Source organism: Rhinoderma darwinii, chromosome 6 (genome assembly GCF_050947455.1).
Source record: "Rhinoderma darwinii isolate aRhiDar2 chromosome 6, aRhiDar2.hap1, whole genome shotgun sequence".
Lineage (NCBI taxonomy): Eukaryota > Metazoa > Chordata > Amphibia > Anura > Rhinodermatidae > Rhinoderma > Rhinoderma darwinii.
In genome coordinates, this window is record NC_134692.1 from 64,804,256 (window position 1) to 64,828,869 (window position 24,614).

The window sequence follows — 24,614 nt, forward strand, 5'->3', positions numbered from 1 at the left end:
AATTGACAGCTAAAACCTGCAGTGTATGGAGCAAGCTCAGCGCGTGAGCCCACTCCATACATCATCCCAAGCACCTCGATGGGATATTACATCATGGTGCGCGAAAGGTTTAATGCTCAGCGGATGGTGCAAATTGAAAATTTCAATTTTCCACTGATATGCCATTTTAGTGCACAAGTTGTGCTAGTTTATGCCACTGCAGACAAATACTTCAAACTGTTAAGCGGGTTCTCACGGGTATGTTGATGCCATATATGTGGATGTAAAGTGCTGTTTGGGCACGCTGCAGGGCTCAGAAGGCAGGGAGCGCAATTTGGAGCGCAGATTTTGCTTGGTCGTAGTTCTGTTTAAAGTTTTACTTGTATTTTAGTTTATAATGTGGTGGCATATGTAAACTGCGCAGTGTACATCAGGGCATAATAAGGGAGTATAATAATGTAAATAAATAACAATCCCCAGATGTGTGGCCAGTGTCGCACTGATAAATGGTGCCCAATCTTATCCGCTTTTGGAACGCTCTGCTCATTTTGCATCGCCATATTCTGGGAGCCAAAACTTTTTTTTTTCTCTCCACTAGAGCTGTGTGAGGGCTTATTTGTTGCGGGACAATCTGTAGTTTTCATTGGTACCATTTTTGGATCACTTTTTATTCCAATTTTTTGGCAAGCAAGGTGACCAAAAACAAGCGATTCTGAATATGTGTGTGTGTATATATATAATTTTTTTTTGTAGTGTTCACTACGTGCTATAAATTATAATTTTACTTTATTCTGCTGGTTGATACGATTACGGCCATACCATGTGTATATCGTGTTTTTTTTATGGTTTACAGTGTTTGCACAATAAAATTATTTATTTTTTTGTGTCACCATATTCTGAGCCATTTTTAATTTTTCAGTCAAAAAAGTTGTGTAAGGGCTTGTTTTTTGCAGGACGGTTTGTAGTTTTTATACGTAGTGTTTTTGGGGTACATGCGACTTTTTGATCACTTTTTATTCTATATTTTGGGAGGGGTGGTGACCAAAAATTTTTTTTTAAAAAAAGCGATTCTTGCATTTATTTTTTTGGGTGTTCACTGTGCGGGAAAAATAACTTTAAATGTACAAATATTTGGTATCGCCACGTTCGTAACGACTCAAACTATAAAGTTTTAATTATAGGGGAAAAAAAGCAGTTTGTTTTAATTTATAACTTTTATAAAACATTTTTATTAACTTTTTTTTGTCCCCCTAGGCACTGATCGCTGCTATAATATATTATACTACCTAAAGTGGATATAAAAAGTCTACACACCTGTTAAAATGCCAAGTTTTTGTCATGTTACAAGATCAGTCCAAGATTAGTGATTTCACAACTTTTTCCACCTTTAACCGCTTCCCGCATTTTGCCGTATCCATACGAAAAATGCTGGGGACTGGCTCAGAAGCTGAGCCGGTGCCATCATCGCCGGATGTCCGCTGTATCTTATAGCGGACATCCGGCTGTAATGGTGGGGACCGAAGTTAGCTTAGATCCCCACCGTTAACCCCTTTAAATGCAGCGGTCAAAAGCAATCGCTGCATTTAAGGTGTTTGCAGCTCTTCGGAACTCCAGTAATGAAATTGTCGGGGTTCCGGTGACTGAAATGGCAAACGGAGGCCTAATACGGCCCTCCCGGTCTGCCTAGCACGGAAGCCGTTCAGGACCCGCCCAGCGGCGGCGGAGCCTGAACGGCTTGTGTAGCCGCCAGCAAGATGGCGCCGGCTCAGATGCGGAGCTGGCGTCATCAGTAGTAGATGTCAGCTGTATTTTACAGCCGACATCCACCTGTAACGGCAGGAACCGAAGCTAGCTCTGATCCCCACCATTAGCCCCTTAGATGCAGCGGTGTGCAATGTATTAGAAAAAAAAAAAACAGACAGTTGGACCTCCAAGTCCCCTAGAAAAAAAAAGTTTAAAAAAAGTTTGAAAACCTATAATAAGTTTCAAGTAATAAAATAAAACACAATCGACCTTTTCCCTTATCAAGTCCTTTATTGTTGAAAAAAATAAACCATACGTATTTGGTATCGCTGGAACCGTAACGGCCTGAGCTTTCAAAATATTATTTATTGCACGTGGTGTTGAGCGTAAAAAAGAAAACCGTAAAAACTATACCAGAATTTCTGGCTTTTGGTCACTTTGCCCTACAAATATTGGAATAAAAAGTGATCGAACAGTCGCACGTATCCAAAAATGGTACCTATAAAAACTATAGCTCGTCTCGCAAAAACAAGCCCTCATACAGCTCCGATTAAAAAGTTAAAAAGTTATGGTTCTTACAACTTAGCGACAGCAAAAATACATTCTTTTTACAAAAGTCATTTTATTATGCAAAACGTAAAACATAAAAAAGTGCTATAAGTCAGGTATTGCCGGAATCAGACTGATCCGCAGGATAAAGTTAACAAGTAATTTATAACGCATGGTGAACGCTGTATAAAAAAAACGATGCCAGAATTGCAGTTTTTTGTCACCTGGCCTCCCAAAAAAATAGGATAAAAAGTGATCAAAAAGTCGCATGTACCCCAAAATGGTACCAATAATAACTACAGCTCGTCCCACAAAAAAGTTATGAAAAAATTTAATTAGTTAAGGCTCCAATAAGTCAGGAAAGAAAAATATGCAGTTGTGCCGGCCTGAGGGGAACATTTCTTCTGTTTCAAGAGGCGATTTATCAAGGCCCTAAAATTAGGGAACCAGGAAGGGGAGGGCCCAAACATAACCGCTGGAAGGGTGCCTGTATTATACCTGGACTACATTTTCCCAGCAAAATTCCCCAAACTGCAAAGGTGCGGAGTGTGGAGCAAAAGGGGGATAAGAAATGACACCATTTATCAGTGCGACACTGGCCTGTGCAGAAAGGATTGCTTCACGGCGTATCACATCTATGGATCATTTTATAATTTTTTTACCCCACTATTATACCACCTGACTATGCCTCAGCCCAGCTTACATAAACTACCAAGCAAAATCTGCCTGCCAAATGCCCCCCTCTGAACCCTACAGCGTGCCCAAACAGCAGTTTACTTCCACATATATGGCATCGCCAATACCCAGGAGATCCCGTTCAACAATTTTTGGGATGTCTCTCCCCAGTGGCACAAGCTGGGCACGACGTATTTGCCACTGAAATAGCATATCTAGGGAAAAATATACATTTTTAATTCGCACCATCCGCAGCGCATTCATTTATGGAAAAGACCTGTGGGGTGAAAATGTTCTACACCCCTTAATAAATGCCTTTAGGGGTGCAACTTCCAAAATGGGGGTCACTTCTCTGGGGTTTCTTTTATTATTTCACATCTGAGCCTCTGCCATTGTGAACCAAGACTTTGTAAATCGCCAAATTAGGCCTCAATTTTACATGGTACGCTTTCACTCCTGAGCCCTGTCAAATGTCCAGGCAAAAGATTAGGGCCACATGTAGGGTGTTTCTAAAACCGGGAAACACAGCATAATAATTAGAGGACTGTCTTGTTATGGTGGTACAAGCTGTGGACCACATATTGGCATATCTATGGAAAAAATCCCATTTTCATTCTGCAACATCGAGTGCACACTAATTTCTACAAAACACTTGCGGGGTTAACATGCTCTCAACACCCCTAGGTGAATGCATTGAGGGGTGTAGTTTCCAAAATGGTGTCACTTCTGGGGGGTTTCCACTGTTTTGGTCCCACAGGCGCCCTGAAACCAATCCAGCAAAATCTGCACTCCACATGCTGCTCCTTCCCTTCTGAGCCCTACCATGTACCCAAACAGCAGTTTATGACTGCATATGGGGTATTTCCGTACTCCACTGAAGTTGCTTTACAAATGTTGGGGTTCTTTGTTTCCTTTATTTGTTGAGAAAATGAAACATTTTGAGCTAAAGCTACGTCTTATTGACGAAAAGGGATTGTTTTTATTTCCACTGCCCAATTCTAATAAATTCTATGAAACACATTTGGGGTCAAAATGCTCACTACACCCCTAGATGAATTCCTCAAGGGGTGTAGTTTCCTAAATGTAGTCACTTTTTGGGCGTTTTCATTGCTTTGTCCCCTCAGGTGATTTGCAAATGTGACATGGCCTCCGCAAACCATTCCTGCTAAATGTTCTCTCCAAAAGCCAAATAGTGCTTCTAAGCCCTGCCGTGTGTCCAAACAGCCGTTTATTACCACACACGGGGGTATTGTTTTACTCGGGAGAAATTGCTTTACAAATTTTGAGGTGCTTTTTCTCCTTCAGTCCTTGTGGAAATGAGAAAAAATTAGCTAAACCTACATTTTCTTTGAAAAATTTTTTACATTTTCATGGCCTACTTCAAATAATTTCTGCAAAAAACCTGTGGGGTCAAAACGCTCACTATACCCTAGATAATTTCCTTAAAATGTGTAGTTTCCCAAATGGGGTCACTTTTGGGGGATTTCCACTGTTTTCGCACCGCAAGAGCCCTTAAAACCTGACAATGCACCTAAAATATATTCTAATAAAAATAAGGCTCCAAAATCCTCTAGGTACTCCTTTGCTTCTGATGCTGGTGCACGCTAGGGCCACATGTGGGATATTTCCTAAAACGGCAGAATCTGGGCAATAAATATTGAGTTGCATTTCTCTGATAAATCTTTGCATTACAAAAAAATGGATTAAAAATGAATTTCTGCAATGAAATTTGTACATTTCACCTCAACTTTGCTTTAATTCCTGTGAAACATCTAAAGGGTTAAGACACGTTCTAAATGCGGTTTTGAATACTTTGAGGGGGGTGACGGTTTTAAAATAAAAAGGATGACTTATTGGGGGTTTTTAATATATATATATGGCCCTCAAAGCCACTTCACAACTGAACTGGCCCCTGTAAAAATAGCCTTTTGAAATTTTCTTGAAAATGAGAAATTGCTGCTAAAGTTCAAAGCCTTGTGATGTCATAGAAAAATAAAAGGATGTTCAAATAACGATGCCAATCTAAAGTAGAAATATGGGGGATGTTAATTAGCAACTATTTTGTGTGGTATAACTGCCTGTCTTACAAGCAGATACATTTAAATTAAGAAAAATGCAAATTTTTCGCTATATTTGTGTTTTTCACAATTAAATACTGAACGTATCGAGCAAATTTTGCCAGTAACAAAGTTCAATGTCTCACGAGAAAACAGTCTCAGAATCGCTTGGATAGGTAAAAGCATTCCGGAGTTATTACCACATAAAGTGAAACATGTCAGATTTGAAAAATGAGGCTCTGTCAGGAAGGTTAAGTGGCCAAAGAGGGAAGGGGTTAATGTCACCTATAATCTGTACAATTGTATTGAAAAACAAAAATCTTTTAGGGTGAAAATATAAAAATGTGGTTGCCACTTTGACAGCAGTCAGTCTTTTTAGGTAGAAGTCTATCAGCATGGCACAACTTGACCTGGTACTTGTTGCCCACTCTGCCTTTGCAAAAGCCCTCCAAATCTGTCAGATTTGTGATTTTTCCCCCTCTACATGACTTCAGTTTGTTTTTCAATGGAATTGTACAGATTAAGGGTCACATTAAATGGTGGAAAGCGTTCTGATATTATTCATCTTGTACTGCGTTGACATGACAAACCTGGCATTTTAACGGGCGTGTAGACTTTTTATATCCACTGTACGTAGTGTAATGTATTCGGTCATCGAGACGCTGACAGAAAGCCAACTGGTCCTCATAGGCTTCTGTACATGGCAGACCTGGAGGCCATTGTCTAGCCTCCGGTTGCCATGCCAACCATCGGCACCCCCACGATTGCATCGTGGGGCTGCCGATCTGCTACAGACCCCTTAAATGCAGCGATCACAATCGATCACCGCATTTAGGGGGTTAATTGCAGAAATCAGCGGCGATGGGCCGCTGGCCGGCAACGGTTGCGTTGTCGTGCGCCTAGGGGTTAAGTTAATTTATCTGAATAAGTGGTCAGTTGTGTCCTATAAAAAAAAAGCGTTGATTTAAAAAGGCTTATTCTGACATTATTATTGGGTAGATGAGCAGCTACCAGATACCCCTAAAGTTGCTTATTTTAGGTAGAAAGGAAGATCCAACCTATGCGCTCTTTGCCTCCATCATATTTTTTGTTGGTATATCAGTACTTAAAAGGGGGTTTTCCAGCCACTAAAAATTGATGGCTTATCTTCAGGATAGGCCATTAATAGCTGATGTGACAGGCTCAGACTCCCAGGACCCCCGCTCATCAGCTGGGGCAGTAACGCTCGTACAAGCGCTGCTTTCCCTTCATTTCTTCTTGCTCACGGTTAGTCGTTGATACGCATTTAGCGGCGATTCACAGGTATTGCAGCCTGTTCTCCCATTAAAGTGAACGGGAGAAAAGGCTGCAATACCTGTGACTCGCCGCTAAATGTGTATCGACGATTCACAGTGCGCAAGAAGAAACTAAGGGGAAGCAGTGCTCGTACGAGTGCTACTGCCCCTTCAAAACAGCTGATGGGTTAGGGTCTGGCTTTCAGGACCCCCACCGATCAGCTATTGATGGCCTACCCTGATAGGCCATCAATTTTTAGTGGCTAGAAAACCCCTTTATCAGGGGTAGCCTGTACACTACTCAAAGTTGTGTGCTATGGGTGAAAGGTTAAGATTGGCAGCCTAGACTTAAGACAACGATAGTCAACGAGGCAGTTCGTTGACTGGCACTTGTTTGCTCCTTACACAAGGAGCTAGTATAGGGACGAGTGATCGTTACTCTGATCACTCGTCCCCATACATTTCTATGATGTCGGCAGCGCATCTTCCGGTTTACACACCGAGATGTGCTGCTTACAATACTTTAGGCATTTACCATTAGATCAGCTGATGAACGAGCGTTTATGGGCTGGTCGTTGCCCTGCTTACACAGGGCAATCGAGAGCAAGGTTTGCCCAATAATTGGCTGGTATAAAAGGGCCCTTAGCACCATGAAGCCCCAATATTGAAGTGCTTCTCATTTTGATCTGACAGTGTTTTACGTACTATAGTCTTCTATATGCAAATACAATATTCAGATTTGTAATATATTCAAATTGTGCTGAGTCTTGGATCCAGAAGTGTGTGTGTGTGTGTGTGTGTGTGTGTGTGTGTGTGAGTCAGCCGGGGTACTCCCCATGAGCAATCCAAGAGAAAAAAGTTCAAGGCACCAAACTCCTCTTCAAGATGCAATTTACAGCTTTATTCCAACATGGCACATTAGCTAAATACAAGCATCTCAAGTTGTCCTGACAAGGCCGGTTACGTCAGAAGTGTTGCCTGTATTTTGCTCTGTACTAGATTTCATTAGAACATCAGCAAAAAGCCAATAGCTGGTCCCCCTAAAAAAATTATTTATCCTTTGCATTAAGACTTTATCGTTTCCCTCCCACACGGTTATTTCAATAAGACGACATTTCACTATGAATCTGCTTTATTAAAAGATATTCAAATTTTCTGTAAAAACAGACACGGGTAAGGTTTGTAATAAACGACTTGCGGTATGAATTGGAAAATAAAGTCATTGCTTCTGTTACACACACTACAGTAATTCTGCAGTCACGTGGATAATGGAGAAGACAACCATAGATTACATTTTCAGGTGTAAAAAAAAATAAAAAAATAAATCTTATTTATGAACCAGGAGACCGCTTGGTCTGCAATTTTTATGTAAAACAAGTCACATAATCCTGCAGGATAAACTGGCTATTTACTGGGATGCCCCATTCCTACAAGTCGACAGAAGATGTAAGAGTATATTACTCGATTTGTGCTGGACACAACACGTGTAGTGTACGATATAACTCATGTGGATCTACAATTACTAACTTATGATTAGTTTAATGTTCCAACCTCTACCATCTGCAATGCTTTTAGACACCAAGATACAAATAGTGTCCAATTTCGTGATTCTGGCGAAATAGCACAATCATTTACTTATCCATACATGCCGATATGCCAAATACAATACGCACATCTAGTTGGCATTCAACATAAAAACCTGTAGGTTACTGGATGAAGTACATTTGCAAATGGAGCATAACGGTTTTGTTTTTTTAATTCAATGGATGTTGTACTTTTTGCAGTCTCTCTCTTGCCTACTGGTAGATTTGACAGGTTGAGTAGATCACTGATGCCTTAGCTCAACAATGAGGGCGATTCAGTCCACAAGTTTTGGACTAAAGCAGCGGTAATTGTTACTACCATAGTCCACAGGAAACCTCGGTTTTTATTTATTTGTTACCATACGGACTACTCAAATAAATTAGACTCTTCACACTGTTTGCCTAGGGGCCCGGTTCCCCCAACAGATACTAAGGGTCCTTCTGGCAATCGTCTGGCCAATACACATCAGTTTATCTTTTTTTTCCTACAACTCTAAGGAATAACTTAGCTGCACGTATTAATTTTTTTTAATATGGAAGCCTACAGGTGATGTATGTCACTGTATGCCCATTACAGCGGATACGCTGGAAGTATACGCCAGGAAATCTATTGTATCATAGCCGACAAATACATGTCTTGGGCTACGGTCTTGGCCTGACTTAAGAATTTACACAAACCATGACCACAGTGGTGACAAGTGTGAAGGAAAATAACTATGCTTTGGCAAAGGCAGTGTTGTGGGCATGCTTTGTGGGGTGAGGCCTACAGTCTTTTTTTTTTTGCTATAGTAACAGCTCTGTACAATATCATTCATTATCAGAGATCCAAAGACATTACAATCAAATTATGGAAATAAAGACAAGTTGTAAAAAAAAACAAAAAAAAACAACACTAAAATAAGTGCAGACCAACATGGAGGACAGATGGTTTGCACTGTATGGAAGTAAAAAGGTCCTGTTGAATGCTGTAAACTACCAGTGAAGAAATAAACCTGAGATTTGCCATCTGAGACATGTTCATTACAACTTGGATGGAGCAGAGAGCTTCAGCTGTAGGTTCTCAGCCAGTTTGTCCAGGAATTCAAAAGTATTCAAGTAATCGGCTCGCTGCACGCTAAAATGAGAACAGAAATCACATTCGTTTTTCTTTCATTATTGAACATAAACATTGCGGCCCTGAGGTACAGGATACTCACTTGGGTAAACCTTTAATACAAGCGGCAAGATCTTTAGTCATAAAGCCAGCTTCTATTGTCTCAATGCAGACTTCTTCTAAGGCCGCAGAAAAGTTTTTCAGTTCAGAGTTATTATCCAGCTGAGCTCTATGTTCCAGACCTCGCGTCCAAGCAAAGATGGAAGCTAGAAAAGACAAAGGAAATACTAATGTACATAGGTTTCCCATGGAATCACCTCCACATCAAGTGCCTGCCTCAGTGGCACTTACAAGACACATATTGGTCAAAAATAGCCGTGCATAGTAACGATGGAGTACAAGTCTCATCAGTCCCGGCATATTTGCTTACCTTGCGCCTGCATAATAACCAGTTAAGGACGCCACACTTTTGAGACGCACTGTACTGCAGGTAGTATGATGCAGATCCCAGCGCACACTATGTAATATACAATTATACATAATCCTTGGATGTACTGGAACTTGTCACAAAGTTTGCACAATGCTCTTCTCTAGATAAAAGGTCGCGTTCTCTAATTTGATAGCATTTTATCCTACTTTCATTTTTTAGTGATCACCATTGTTACTAATGATTTTATCGTATTTCTTATTGAAATTATAATTTTATTTAGGATACAATATATTATATTTTTCCAGAAGAATAAGACATCTTGAAAACAAACAAAAAAAAAAATATATATATATATATATTTATTTTTTACCTAGGTATGCATCGAAACGTCGATACGGTTTCCATACTGTGAATCCCGAAAAGGTTCGATAACGTGATTTCATGTATTTCGATACTAAGCTGTGCGGCCGTACAGCTAAGTATAGTAATACATGAATGTATGAGAGCGGGTCTGCGGCTGTGTAATAAAGTCATTGCCGCGCTCCTGAATCCTGGCAAGTGCGCACCGTCAGGGTGATATTAGTTCAGCGCTGGCTGCATCGTGAGTGGCGGAACTGAAAACCAAACATGGTGGGCGCACTACAAAAACACCCACATATTCTGTCTCCAGTGCCTGAACCGCCGCTCATTAGTGCAGCACCGGCCGCATTACCTCATACTGACCGTGCAGGCACCTAATGTCTGGAGCGGGGCAATGGCTATATTACACAGCGGCAGCCCCACTCTAACGGCGGAGATCAGAGAATCCTCTCATCTCCGCCGCTATTCTCCTGAATGCTGCGATCACAGCGGACTGCAGTATTCAGGGGAAACGGAAAAGGGGGATGCCCCTTGGATCGCATCACAGGGAATCCGTGTGACGCGATTGAGGGACATACCATATATGGCCAGACAGTTCAGGGTCCATTGAAGGTCCCCAGGGCTGTCTTACCATAGTTCCTGTTAGGGCATACTTAGGTATGTCCTAAAACTGCTTGTGTACTATCAGTACACAGGCTAATCTACTGTAATATAGATATATGCCTGTGTACTATCAGTATATAGATATGACAGTACATTAAAGTTTAAAAATAAAAGTAAAAGTAAAAACATAAATGTTAAATAAAATAAAAAATTAAAAAAAACATACACCTTTTTTACAATAAACATTCAAATAAGTCTCAATACATAAAATACACACATTCGGTATTGGCACGGATGTAACAACCTGCACAACAATTTTTTTGCGTCATTTATGATGTGTACGAAGTAAAAAAAAACAACAAAAAAACTGCTTTCTATCACTAATTGTGAGGCGCGTGGTGCGATGATGAATTTAACCTTTATGTGCCTCACATTAAGGGTATGTGCACACACACTAATTACGTCCGTAATTGACGGACGTATTTCGGCCGCAAGTCCCGGACCGAACACAGTGCAGGGAGCCGGGCTCCTAGCATCATACTTATGTACGACGCTAGGAGTCCCTGCCTTGCTGCAGGACAACTGTCCCGTACTGAAAACATGATTACAGTACGGGACAGTTGTCCTGCAGCGAGGCAGGGACTCCTAGCGTCGTACATAAGTATGATGCTAGGAGCCCGGCTCCCTGCACTGTGTTCGGTCCGGGACTTGCGGACGAAATACGTCCGTCAATTACGGACGTATTTAGTGTGTGTGCACATACCCTAATAGTAATTAACCCCATCATGTACCTTACACATCAACCCAGTATGACAGAAACATGATGGGGTCAATTTCTATGAATGTGAGGCACATTCAAAATTCATCACACCTCGTGCCACATCAGAAAATGGAAGAAGTTTTTTTTTTATTTCTGTTGGCAAAGTATTGTTTTGGTATCGAAATACTACACAAAGTATCGGTATCGAAGTTCAAATCCTGGTATCGTGACATCCCTATTTTTACCAGTGCACTATAGGTCTATATATTTTTATGTGAACAGCCTCCTAATAGAAGAGGCTCCCCTATCAGTCTATGGCATTTTACAAGGAATTTGCTGTCCAGTATCAGAACAAAGCTTACCCTTGTGATTTTCTTTCTAAGGGTATGTTCACACGAGGTCATTACGTCCGTAATTGACAGACGTATTTCGGCCGCAAGTACCGGACCGAACACAGTGCAGGGAGCCGGGCTCCTAGCATCATAGTTATGTGCGACGCTAGGAGTCCCTGCCGGACAACTGTCCCGTACTGTAATCATGTTTTCAGTACGAGACAGTTGTCCGGCAGCGAGGCAGGGACTCCTAGCGTCGTACATAACTATGATGCTAGGAGCCCGGCTCCCTGCACTGTGTTCGGTCCGGTACTTGCGGCCGAAATACGTCCGTCAATTACGGACGTAATGACCTCGTGTGAACATACCCTAAGGCCTCATGCACACGACCGTATATTTTGTCCGTAATTACAGACCCATTCATTTCTATGGCTGACGGACACCTTCCCGTATATTTATGGGAAGTTGTCCGTGCCGTAGAAACCTTCCCTAAAAAATAGGACATGTCCTACTTTTTTTATTCTACGGACCGTGCTCCCTTTATAATGGCCCGCAAATACGGACGGCTGTCCGCGGCCGGCCGTGCCCGTAATCACGGTCATGTGCATGGGGCCTTAGAAGAAGCAACACCATGCACTATACACCGAGAATAAACAGAATTGTGAATCCAGTTCTGGAATATAATAAAGACTGTAACTCAAAATGAATATAAGAATTGTAATCCAATAACTGTATAAAGTTACTCACATTTTTATGTATCTATATACTCTTCAGTTTTTATGTTAGAGTTTAGATTTCACTTACCAATAGGATTAGTAGAGGTCTCCTGGCCTTTCTGGTGCATCCTGTAGTGGCGGGTAACAGTGCCATGTGCGGCTTCTGCTTCTACAGTCTTGCCGTCCGGACATATCAGAACACTGGTCATCATTCCGAGAGATCCATAGCCTGCACCAAGACAAATACTTTGAAACGTTTCATGTATTTGTGTTGATTGTTATACAATATTAACCCCTTCCATCAACTGGATATCCTATTTCGTCCTAATTGCGGTCTCCTAACCGCAATACGACATAATAGCATGTCCTGGTGACCGTGCAGGCAGTTTCCGTGAAGGACAGTGGGCGGCCAATGTAACTGTCAGTATCAGAGAAACCTCTAGTCCCGGCTGTTCATCTCCTTATATGATGTGCTCAATAGCGACCACAGGACCTAAAAAGAGCTTGACAGAGGGAGACCTCACCCATCGGTGCGGTCACACAAAGGTTACTATGGTAGCCGGGTAGAATAAAGGCTGCAATAGTAAGCCTGTTAGGCCTTGCAAGAATACTAAGTATTTCAAAGCATTATACAAGCGATCGAACAGTTGCAGCTTTAACCCCTTCCCGCATTTTCACTGCTCCCGCTGCAACGGCGGAGATTGAAGAAACCTTCAATCTCAGCCGTTCAACCTATTAAATGCTGCGGTCAATAGCGACCGCAGCATTTAAATTTTTTGACAGCGGGAGGGAGCTCCCTCTGTCACCCATCGGCGGCAAACGCAATCGGATTGCCATGGCAGCCAGGGGCCCCAAGACCTGCCCTGGCTATATGCCTATTAGGCCGTGCCAGAGGCATGGCCTAATATATTGCCTGTCAGTTTTATACTGACAGGCAATAATGCTTTGGAATACTAAGTAAACCAAAGCATTATATGTGCGATGAGAAGATCGCATGATGAAGACCCCAAGTGGGACTAAGAAAAGTAATTAAGAACCGTTAAATAAAGTTTTTGAAAAAAAACCTGTAAAGATAAAAACAATTTTTTTTCCATAAAGTGTGGGTTTTATTTATTCAAAGTGTAAAAAAACAAACAAACATGAAGTAAACATATATGGTATCGCCGCGATCGTAACACGAAGAATAATGTGAACACATTAATTCAACTGCATAGTGAACGCTGTACAAAAAAACGCGAAATCTTTTTTTTTTCTCCATCCCCTCCCCCAAAACTATAATAAAAGTTAATCAATAAGTCCCATGCACCCTAAAATAGTAGCGATGAAAACTACACCTTGTCCCGCAAAAAACAAGCCCTAATATGGCGACATCAACGGAAAAATAATAAAAACCAAAAAAGAACGCTTAGTCGTTAAGGCCAAAATAGGCCTGGTCGTTAAAAGGTTAAGTCCCCAGGTGGGAAAAAAATTTTTTATGAGTTTAATACAAATAAAAAAAATTTCTGCAATAAAATCAATAAGGGCCTGTTCACATCACCGTTCGCTTTCCATTCCGGGGTTCCGTCGGGTGAACCCCGCAACGGAAAGTGAAACCACAGCTTCCGTTTCAGTCACCATTGATATCAATGGTGACGGAAACATCGCTAATGGTTTCCGTTCGTCACCATTCCGGCAGGTTTCAGTTTTTCCGACGGAATCAATAGCGCAGTCGACTCCGCTATTGATTCCGTCGGAAAAACGGAAACCTGCCGGAATGGTGACGAACGGAAACCATTAGCGATGTTGCCGTCACCATTGATATCAATGGCGACTGAAACGGAAGCTGTGGTTTCATTTTCCGTTGCGGGGTTCACCCGATGGAAACCTCCGACGGAACGCAAATTGTGATGTGAACAGGCCCTAACGCAGTCACCAGATATAGGCCCCAAAAACAAACATTGGTAAATTCAATGTATCCATATAAATAGCACAGCAACATAAAATGAACTCATGGCTGCCTATTATCTCACCTTGAGCAACGGAATCCGACTGCACATCTCCATCATAGTTCTTGCAAGCCCAGATGAAGCCACCCTCAGATTTCATTGCTTGAGCCACCATATCATCTATAAGCCTGTGCTCGTACCAGATCTTTTTTTCATCAAATTGGGACTTATAATCTCTGCAGGTAGAGGAATAAAACATGTGAAAATGGTACATGGATAAAATACACCATTGGACTCTACAAAAACCAGGATAATTGTATTAATATCGCTTCTACAATTTTTATGGCCCAATGTCAATGTCACGTACAAGGTTATCAATGTAAATGCCAATTATTAGCGCTGGAAAGGTCATTCAGTTGTGCCTCAAATCCTACTCCTGCACACCGCCAAATTACAACCTCCAATGGCGACACACAGAGTTCCTGGTAAGCATCATGCACATGGCAGAGCGTAACCCTATAATATATTTCAGTTCAGTGGAACAGAGTAAAAACATATATACTTCTCATAGATCTCCTGGAAAATGTCCTTGAAACGTCCATCGTATCTTTTGAGAATTGTGTTTTTAGTGCTCATATACAATGGCCAACTTTTAGACAATGCCATCTGGAAAGAGCTGTGGGCAAAATCTTTAATGGATTGATCAGTGTTATACATTCCAAGGGCAACACCTCCACACTCTGCAGGACATAAAAAAGAAAGATTCATCTCAAAGAATGTCCTACTGGATTTATAAAACAGTGGATGACGGCCGATAAAGTGCAGTGATCAGAAAATGCCCCTTTGACAAAGTTGTCAATTGTTTATACATTTTTAGGAGGAATAAAAGAGGGACAAGTTTTAAGAGCTCTAAGAAAAGACACTCTTGAAATTTTATTTTATAGGGAATACAAGTATTTGTCAAAACAGGAATGTTGACGGTGTCCACTTATAATAGATAACCGAGAAAATACCCTACTCACCCTCTTATGGCAAACCAGTTATTTCTAGACACACGTCAAAGTTAAATTTTCTAATATCACATGGAATTCAGCAATGAACACTTTGTAGGGTTGCCCACGTGTTTTCTAGGTTGCATATATGGCAAACAAAAGCCCTGCCTAAAGCATGAACCCGGATCAAGCCGGTAACATGGCGATACTCATGGTGTCCTCCCAATTTCAGAGGTGAAGTCTTGAACTGACCCCCCTGCTTTTTAAAAAGCAAATACCTTGTTTGTGAGACTATATATGGTTACTATTGCATGGATAGGCTTATTGGTTTTATCTTCCAGATAGTTTAACCCCTTAACGACTAGCCCTTTTTTTGCTTAACCCCTTAGTGACCAGCCTATTTTAGGCCCTAATGACCAAGCTATTTTTTTTTTTTTTCGTTTTTCTATAGTCGCAGTCAAAGAGCTCTAACTTTTTTATTCTTCTGTCGACATAGCTGTATGAGGACTTGTTTTTCCGCGGGATTAGTTGTACTTTTTAATGGCACCATTTTGGGGTAGATCGTATTTTTAGATGAACTTTTAATAATATTTCTTTTTGGGGGGGGGGGGGGGAATAGAAACCCCCCCCCCCCCCTTTGAAATTCAGCCATTGTTCTATGCATTTTAAATGGACGCCGTCCACTGTGGGGCGTAGATATCACGTTACCTTAACTCTATGGGTCAGTACGATTTTGATGATACCACATATGTATAGGTTTTGTTTGTTTTACCGCTTTTGCACAATAAAAACACTTTTGAACTAAAATTATTTCTTTATTTTTGCATCGTTGCTTTCCAAGAGCCGTAATTTTTTCATTTTTTGGTCAATGTAGTTATAGGAGGGCTTGTTTTTTGAAGGACGAGATGTCGTTTTGATTGGTATGGTTTTGGGGTATTCTTTTTTTACACTTTTACTAAATAAAACCACTTTTTATGGGAAAAAAAAAGTTTTATTTTTGTTACTAATAATTTTTATTTCACATTTATTACTTATTTTATTAGTCCCACTAGGGGACTTCACTATGCGATCATCAGATCACTGCTATACTGCTTTGGTATACTTCGTATACCAAAGCATTATTGCCAGTCAGTGTAAATCTGACAGGCAATCTATTAGGACGTGCTCCTGCGTTTCCTAATAGGCATATGCCCAGGGCAGATCTGTGGGCCTTTATCAGGCCCCCGGCTGCCATGACACTCGATCGGAGGCCCGCGATTCCATTTGCGGGCCGCCGATGGGTGACAGAGGGAGCTCACTCCCTCAGTAAATTATTTAAATGTCATGGTCGGTAATGAGCGCGGCATTTAACGGGTTAAACGGCCGCTATCTAAGTAAACTTTGATCGTGGCTGGTGTAGCAGGACACCTGTGCAGGGCTTAGACTGGGCCGTCGTGAAAAGGCGGCAGCCTAGCACCGCTTATTGACCGCCGTGAAAAGGCGTATTGGTGGTCACTAAGCGGTTAATGACCAAGTATTATTTCTACTGTTGCATTCCAAGAGAGTCATAACTTTTTTTCTTTTTCCATTATATTTTGCGCGACGAGTTGTATTTTGAAATTGCACCATTTTTGGGTGCATATAATATATTGATTAGCTTTATTTTAGGAGGGAATTAAAAATAAACCGCTATACCAGCATTGTTTTTCGCGTTTTAAATGGACACCATTCACTATGCTGTGTAAATAACATGTTACTTTTATTCTACGGGTTGGAACGATTATGGGGATACCAAATATGTAAAGGTGTTATATGTTTTTAAAAAAAAAATTAACTTGTTTTTGCATCGCCGCATTCCAAGAGCCGTAACGTTGAATTTTTACGTCGCCATATGTGGGCTTCTTTTTTGCGGAACAACGTGTAGTCTTCATTGGTACTATTTTGGGGTACAGGGGACTTATTGACTTTGCCTTTTGCAGGGTTTTCTTTTTGGATGCAGTTCACCCGGCGGTTTAACTTTATTGTTAGAGTCGTTACAATTGTGGCGATATCATATACATGTGTATGTTTTATTTACACTTCTACTAAATAAAACCACTTTTTATAGGGGGGGGGGGGAGTGGAAGGAAAGCGTGACATCAGGCGAAACGGCCGTAGGCCAAGGAATCATTGTCCTCCTGTGCAATACATTGGCATGAATTGAATAAAGGTGTTTTAAAAGGATTGGCGAGTGCTGCTTACATTAATCTTTACAGGATTTTAGTTTTTGTCATAAAAACGTATTTAACAGTTTAAAAATTAAATAAAATGTAGTCCCACTAGGGGACTTCGCTTTGCACCGTGGGGGTGCCAGTGGGGTGACAGAGTGAGCTCCCTCCGTCAAACATCCTAGATGCCACAGTCGCGATTAACAGCAGCATCTAAGGGGTCAAACTGCCACAATTGGAGTGCTCTTCAAATCCAACAGTTGCGACAAGAGCCTGGCTGTATAACAGCCGTGCCCTTGCTGCTGATCTCGTGGGTGCAGTGGCAGTACCCACGAGGTCCGAGTGACTGATATATCCGTCACAATGCGGGAACTAGCACCTGCTTATGATGGATATATATCCGTCGCTAGTCATTAAGGGGTTGAGGTTATTAGCTCTCCATATGTACTTGTTCGAAGTTACATTTGTTCTCACTGATGGTTCGTGACCTATAATTATCTGTGTTCCTTTCTACAGAAGTTAGATTTGTCCTTCTGCCTTATTTAAGTCCGGCACATAGTTGTGCATTTTTAAATGTTTTTCCATTTTCTCTGTTTTTGTATTATGGAAGATTGTAATAAAATTACCCAATCTATATTTGAGGTGAAATTTGGTATACGTGCGTTCTTGCTCGATTAGTTACCATGTTTTAAATACACATTGACTGGCATTCTAGATAGAGATTGTGGTGCCCACTGCATATTGCTCTATATTTAGAAGCATGAACCCTGTCAATATGGCCACATAGTAACGTAACACTAACCTTCAAAATTATGTACAACATATTTAATAGCTTCTCCACCATCCTTAGGAGTGAATGATATTTCCACCTTGCCTGGCCCAGGAACGACAAAGTCTGTTGCCCTGTACTGTAATTAGAACAAAAACAATATTAACTCAAAAGAACATAACATTTTATATATATATATACACACACACACACACACACACACACACACACACACACACACACACACACACACATATATATATATATACACACACACATATAATAAAACTTTTTTTATGGGGGGAGTTTAACAAAACAATGTGTCACATACACAGTTTTCTTTTACATAATCTTCACGTATACTTTATGTATACTTTTGGTGCCATACATGCAGAATAGTCTCGTGTTCATTTGTGCACAGAATGAATAAAAGAAAAAACAAAGCCAAAAGCACACCTTACAGGAAAAAGACAAGGGGCAAGATCTATCAATGTCGTAAAATGCTATACATGCTAGACAGTTTCCCCTTTCCTTCACCACCCTATGACTGGTGTACTTCACCCCAATATTTTTGAAGGTGCAAAAACTGTTAAACACAAATTTGGCACACGGCATGTACTCCCCTTTTTGGGTGAAATTCCCTCAAAAATTCTGGTGCATTTTAGAAGATCTCTCCCAATATTAGGCACATGAAGAGATATTTTCCACTGCAGCTCCCATACAACATAAAAGGAGGGATCTGCGAGTATGCTTGGCTTCACCAGGCAAACCGAAGGTCGGGTGACCCTTGTTCTCGATCTAGGTGCGGAGTCCCAGAGCTGGGACCCACATCTATCACACACTTATGCCATATCCTGTGGATGTCAGAGTTGGGAAATAACCCTTTGATTTCTTAGCAGATGGGCAAATTATGTGGCTTAACATTCTTTGTTTCCTATTACAGACAGGGCAGTGGGAGAAGGCTCCTTCTACAGCCAGTTGTCTTATGCCTCATGCACACGACAGTGTGCACCGGCCGGGTCTCGTCAGTGATCTGTGGAAAGATAGGACACGTCCTATCTTTCCATGGATCGGAGAATTGGGTCAGTTTTCACAGACCCGATTCACCCGCTAAAGTGAATGCGTCCGTGAAAACTATAGGGTGCCACTTGGATGCCTTGAAAAACGGCCCGAGTGGCACTCGATCGTGTGCAACTGCACTTAGTGCCTGACAGTGTTATCAGAAGAAGGAGGAGGAGGAGGTAGGTGGGTGGCTGATCTCCTGGGACACATATATGCTAGAATTCTTTATCTATTTCTTTGTTTTAATTGCAAGAGGAGACGAAGTAGAATCAAAAGGAAAAAAAGGAGATCATGGGAGGAATCGCTGTTATTGGTTTTGTTTTTCGTATTTGTTCGTTTAGGCCTCATGCACACGACCGTAGTGTTTTTCTGGTCCTCCAATTCCCAGACCGTGGTCCGTATTTGGCGGATGAATTGTCATCTGTAGTGCATCAGTGTGTCATATGCAAAATGCGGATCATATAAAAAAAAGTGCAAGGAAAACTTCCTATCGTCCCTTAGCAACACTTGAAAAGATAATCTGCAAATTACAGTCTGCCCCTTGTGTATGGATGAATGTGTGTTCTACTTGGGAAAACTTTGATTAGAATTATCAGGACCCCAATAGAAAGGGTTTTGTATTTACGAATGGACAGATTCAAACTCAATGGGATAATCTGATAATTCAGGAGCCTATTTGTTGGACTTGTGCTCTCCACGTAGAGGAACAGGCCGGACTTTGAGCTCATTTGTGACAAATTGTAGCAGATATTTTTAGTGACTGCCCTTTCCTGGTGACCAAATGAGACATCAGATGACGATTTTCAACCCGTCATGGAGAACATACAAGGATTTTCCAGACCACTAGAATGGTAAGCTTCATTTCTTATCTAGAATTCTTTAGACTAGTGAACATTTTCTTACAAAAGGGAACAGTATTCCTTATGGCAGAATGACAACAGGGATAGAACAAAACATTTGTGACAATAGATTCCACAAAACATCCAAAAATTTGTATGCAAAATATGCAGCTTCACCTGATCACCATAAGCATGACGGCCAATGATGATGGGCTTGACCCATCCAGAGACAAGCCTAGGGATGTTCTTGCAGATGATGGCTTCTCTGAAAACTGTTCCTCCCAGAATATTTCTGATAGTTCCATTTGGGGACTTCCACATTTGCTTCAATTTAAACTCTTCAACCCTATTCTCATCAGGTGTAATGGTGGCACACTTGATTCCAACATTGTATTTTTTGATAGCTTCAGCAGCTTCGGTTGTGACCTTATCATCAGTTAAATCACGATTCTCCATACCAAGATCATAGCTGTAGAGACAGAAACGAGTGCAACATGATAAATTTGATATATAGATTTGGTCTACACAGTATAAAAAGTCCAAGCATTTTCTCAAACCCCTAGATATCGTCCAATGTTTAATTTTTTATGTACGCTGTATGGCCAGAAGTATGTGGACACCCCTGCTAATTATGGAGTTCAGGTGTCACACCAAATGTAAAACAGATACATAAAATCAAGCACACAGTCATTCATCTGCATAGATAAATATTGGTAGTAGTAGGAGTCATACTGAAAAGCTCAGTGACGTAGGATGCCACAAGTGAGTTTGTGAAATGTCTGATCTGCTAGCTCTTTCCCACTCAACTTTAAGTGCTATTTTTATAAAAGCGGAAGCGCCTAGGAGTACCATCTCAGTCACAAAACTGTAGACCATATGTAAACTAACAGAGCAGGGTCGCCAAGAGCTGAAGAGATTGGCACGTAAAAATCACCAATCCTTTTTTGTATCACTACAAACTCCCAAATTGCCTCTGGAAGGGACATAAGTACAAAAACGGTGCGTGGGTCAAGCAGCTGCACACAAGCCTAAGATCACCATGTGCAACGCGAAGTGCCAGCTAAAGTGGTGTAAAGCACTCCACCATTGTACTATGAAGTGATGGAATACATTTCACTATCTAGCAGTCTGATTGACAAACCTGGGTTTGGTGGATTCCAGGAGAATGCTTGCAACTGTTGGCCATCATGTCTACTGTAAAATTTGGTGGAGGAGGAATAATGGTCTGAGGCTCTTTTTAAAGTTTTTGGCTAGGCCCCTTAGTTCCAGTGAAGAGAAATCTTAATGCTTCAGCATTCCAAGATATTTAGGACAATTGTAGGCTTCCAACTTTGTGGGAACAGTTTGGGGAAGTCCCTTTTCTGTTCCAGCATGACTGTGCCCCAGTGCACAAAAACAGGTCCATAAAGGGATGGTTGGGTACCCAGAATCAGATCTACTGCAATACACTAAAACTCATTGGGAATCAGACCTATCCCGAGACTTCACTGCCAAACGTTCCAGATGTATTAACCATGTGGAAAACTCAAGAAAGCCCTTTTACAGATGGCATTATACACCCAGTAGAATGTCTAAAATATACCCAAACATCATCAAATCATTGTGTAGGTGATAACTATAAAGGTACTTTCTTTCATATGTGGTGGGAATGTGCTAGAGCCAACACAATCTGGATTAAAGTATTCCAATTATTATCTGAAATATTTGGCTCTTACATTTCTCCAAAACCCGAATTGGCACTTCTCTCAATAGGATTAAACTTCTTCCCTTTATCCTTCCAAACCATTCAACATATGTTGATATCTACTAGACTTGAGATATATATATATATATATTATTTTCTTCTCCATTCATAGGTCACTGTACTGGTTATGCTACGTGCTGCCTAAATGAGCATACCAAAAGAAATGTAGATTGAATTTAATTTATTTTATGTATTTGTATATTCATATGAAAAAACCCTTTTAAAAAAAAATTGAATGTTTCAAAAGGGATGGCAAGATTGGTGTGGTACTGGAGTGATCTGCACAGAGACCGGACCTCAACCCTACCTATGGAACGCCAATTGGGAGCCAGACCTTCTTGTCCAACATCAGTGGCTGACCTTAAATGCTCATTTGGCTGAATTGGGCATAAATCCCATAGACACTACAAAATCTTGTGGAAAGCATTCTAAGGGTATGTTCACACAGGCTATTTTCAGACGTTTTTCGGGCCGTAAACATCTGAAAAATCGGAAGCAGAACGTCTACAAACATCTGCCAATTGGTTTCAATCGGAAATACGGCGTTCAGTTCCGACGGGGCGTTATTTTACGCCTCATTTTTAAATAACTAAAAAAAACGCCCCTCGTAAGAAGTGCATGTCACTTCTTGAGCTGTTTTTTCATTGACTCAATAGAAAAACAGCTCCAAAAACGACCATAAAAAAAACACGCAAAAAACGCTTGATGCTTAAAAAATTGTTATGCATGTGAACATACCCTAAAAAGTCGAGGCGGTTATAGCCACAAAAGACAACCCAACTACATATTAATGCGCTCATGGTTTTAGAATGGGATGTCCAACAAGCTCATATAGGTACACATACCTTTGGCCATATAGTCTATAAATCAAAGTATAAGGGTATGTTCACACGAACTGGTTTTAGATGTAATTCGGGCGTTTTACGCCACGATTCGTGCCTGAAAAAACGGCTGCATTACGCCTACAAACATAACACTCGGGAGCCTTCTACCGGAACTGGTTGTAGTTTTCTGCAGTGTGATCACAATTGTTTCTCCTATGGTTACAAGTATGGTGGTAACAGCTGATCCTGATCTCTTACAAATATAATTAACTAAATTATTCCAGCATTGGTGTGTAATCAGAAAGTATGCCAGGAGTGACACGATTTGTGCCTAGGGACACACCCACAGCGTAAAAATTGTGGATTGTCCGAGACGGCTTTCATTGCAGAAATTCTGCATCGTAGTAGAGTAGCAGCAGAGTGGCTGAGATTTGAACAAATCTCATCCCCAAAGAGCGGAAACAAAAAAAATAAAAATGGTTACAAATAATAACGCATTTTTTGCATTTGCAGCATGTAAATTTATGCTGCGGAATCGCTGCTCTTCGGTTGCAGGTTTACCCCATTGGATTCAATGGGGAGGTAAAATCCGCAACAAGTTTTTGTGGCAAAAAAAGCTTTGATTCCCCAGCAAAAAAAATTTGGGGGGTTTCTAGATAATAAAAAGGTTCATAATTCACAATTTGGTGCAGTTTTTCGGGCAGAATTCCCTGCGGCATCCAGAACGGATACGCGGTGTACTTTTAGGCAGTGTATCTACCTTGTGTGCAATGGAACACATATTTGGAACTAGTATTTTAAGCGACGAGGCCACAAGTTGCAGCAGAGTCTCTGTTTTTTTGCCGAAACCGCTGCATCTTGCTACGCTTTTTTCAAAATAAATCACATCAAAACCATGCAACAGAATAGCAATGTGTGGCTTCATCCTAAGTCAATGTCTTAGGTGGCTAAGGGGCAATCAAATTGCACTAAAGGGAACCTTCAGCCGGGAAGGATCTGACGCGTCAGTCAAGGCAAGTTGGACAGCAATAGGTCTGAGATCACAAGACACTTCTCCCTGAGACAGGCACGTAACACTAACCATGAGCCAAAGTTGTGCATGAGGCCTAAATATGTAGTAATAATCCAACCCCAGAAGATTAAAGTCTGAGGAAATTATAATGCCCAACCCTGTGAACTTTTCCCTAGATCCAAGATAGTTAAAGAGTTGGTGGCTGTTTGCTAATACAATACTTCTAGTAAAAATCAGGTTCCTTCATCTGTTCAAAGTTTCTGCAGAATAATCTAAACCGGTTGAATAACAAATCAGAGAGAAGAGCAAAGTCTCCCACAGCAAACAATGCAAGTAGAGGTCAGTGAACTCAGCCAAGCAAATGCTAAAATCTGGAGCCAACTGTGTTAGGAGTATTAAATGCTCCCAGGCAGATTACTGGTCACTATACTAGTGCTTTAGACAATGAGAATGAGTACATTAGTACCCTCTAAATCAGGGGTCTCAAACACACGGTCCACATGTGGCTCCTAAGACTGTCACCTGCAGCACGCGGGCCACCGTAGCTCCCTCGGAAGAGAGAGCAGTCTGGAGTGGCGCTCCTTAATGCCGTCACACAGTCCCTGTAGATAGTGCGCACCACCACCCCCCCCCCCCCCTCAGCGTGCTTGACAGAGTTACACCCTCCTTCCCTGTAGATTAGCTCTATTGGGACTCACTCTAGGAGTGGAATCCCCAGCCAGAGAATTGCTGACGCTTTAGCCGGGGATTCCTCTACTGGAGGAGCCCCTGAAGTCACTGTCCACATATACGGACAGTGATGTCAGAGGAGTAGTCCCAGAGCAGACACTAAACTAGCACTCTGCTCCGAGACCCCTGCTCTGGGGAAGCCCCTGACATCACTGTCCATATCTGAACAGTGATGTCAGGAGCAGAGCTGGAGTCCCAGGCAGAGTGTTAGTAGCACTCTGCCAGCGACTCCTACTCTGGGGTTGCCCCTGACATCACATTCGAGTCCTGGAGGATCCCCTGACTTCCCTGGCTATGGACAGTGATGTCAGGGGCTCCACCAGCAGAGGAATCCCCGGCTAAAGCATCGGCAACGCTCTGGCTGGGGATTCCACTCCT

General features: G+C 41.5%; 1 protein-coding gene across 1 annotated transcript in view; it reads right to left on the reverse strand.

The window, feature by feature from the left end:
* Positions 1–7,391: 7,391 nt before the first annotated feature.
* IDH1 (isocitrate dehydrogenase (NADP(+)) 1) overlaps positions 7,392–24,614 on the reverse strand; it is a 31,957-nt gene continuing 14,734 nt past the window's right edge. The window contains exons 3-9 of the mRNA XM_075829902.1: positions 20,105–20,396; positions 18,060–18,165; positions 14,642–14,819; positions 14,164–14,315; positions 12,243–12,383; positions 9,057–9,219; positions 7,392–8,974 (exon numbers count right to left, since the gene is read on the reverse strand). Coding sequence (XP_075686017.1) covers positions 8,881–8,974; positions 9,057–9,219; positions 12,243–12,383; positions 14,164–14,315; positions 14,642–14,819; positions 18,060–18,165; positions 20,105–20,396 — 1,126 coding nt within the window. The 3' untranslated portion in view covers positions 7,392–8,880. The remainder of the gene's footprint in view (positions 8,975–9,056; positions 9,220–12,242; positions 12,384–14,163; positions 14,316–14,641; positions 14,820–18,059; positions 18,166–20,104; positions 20,397–24,614) is intronic.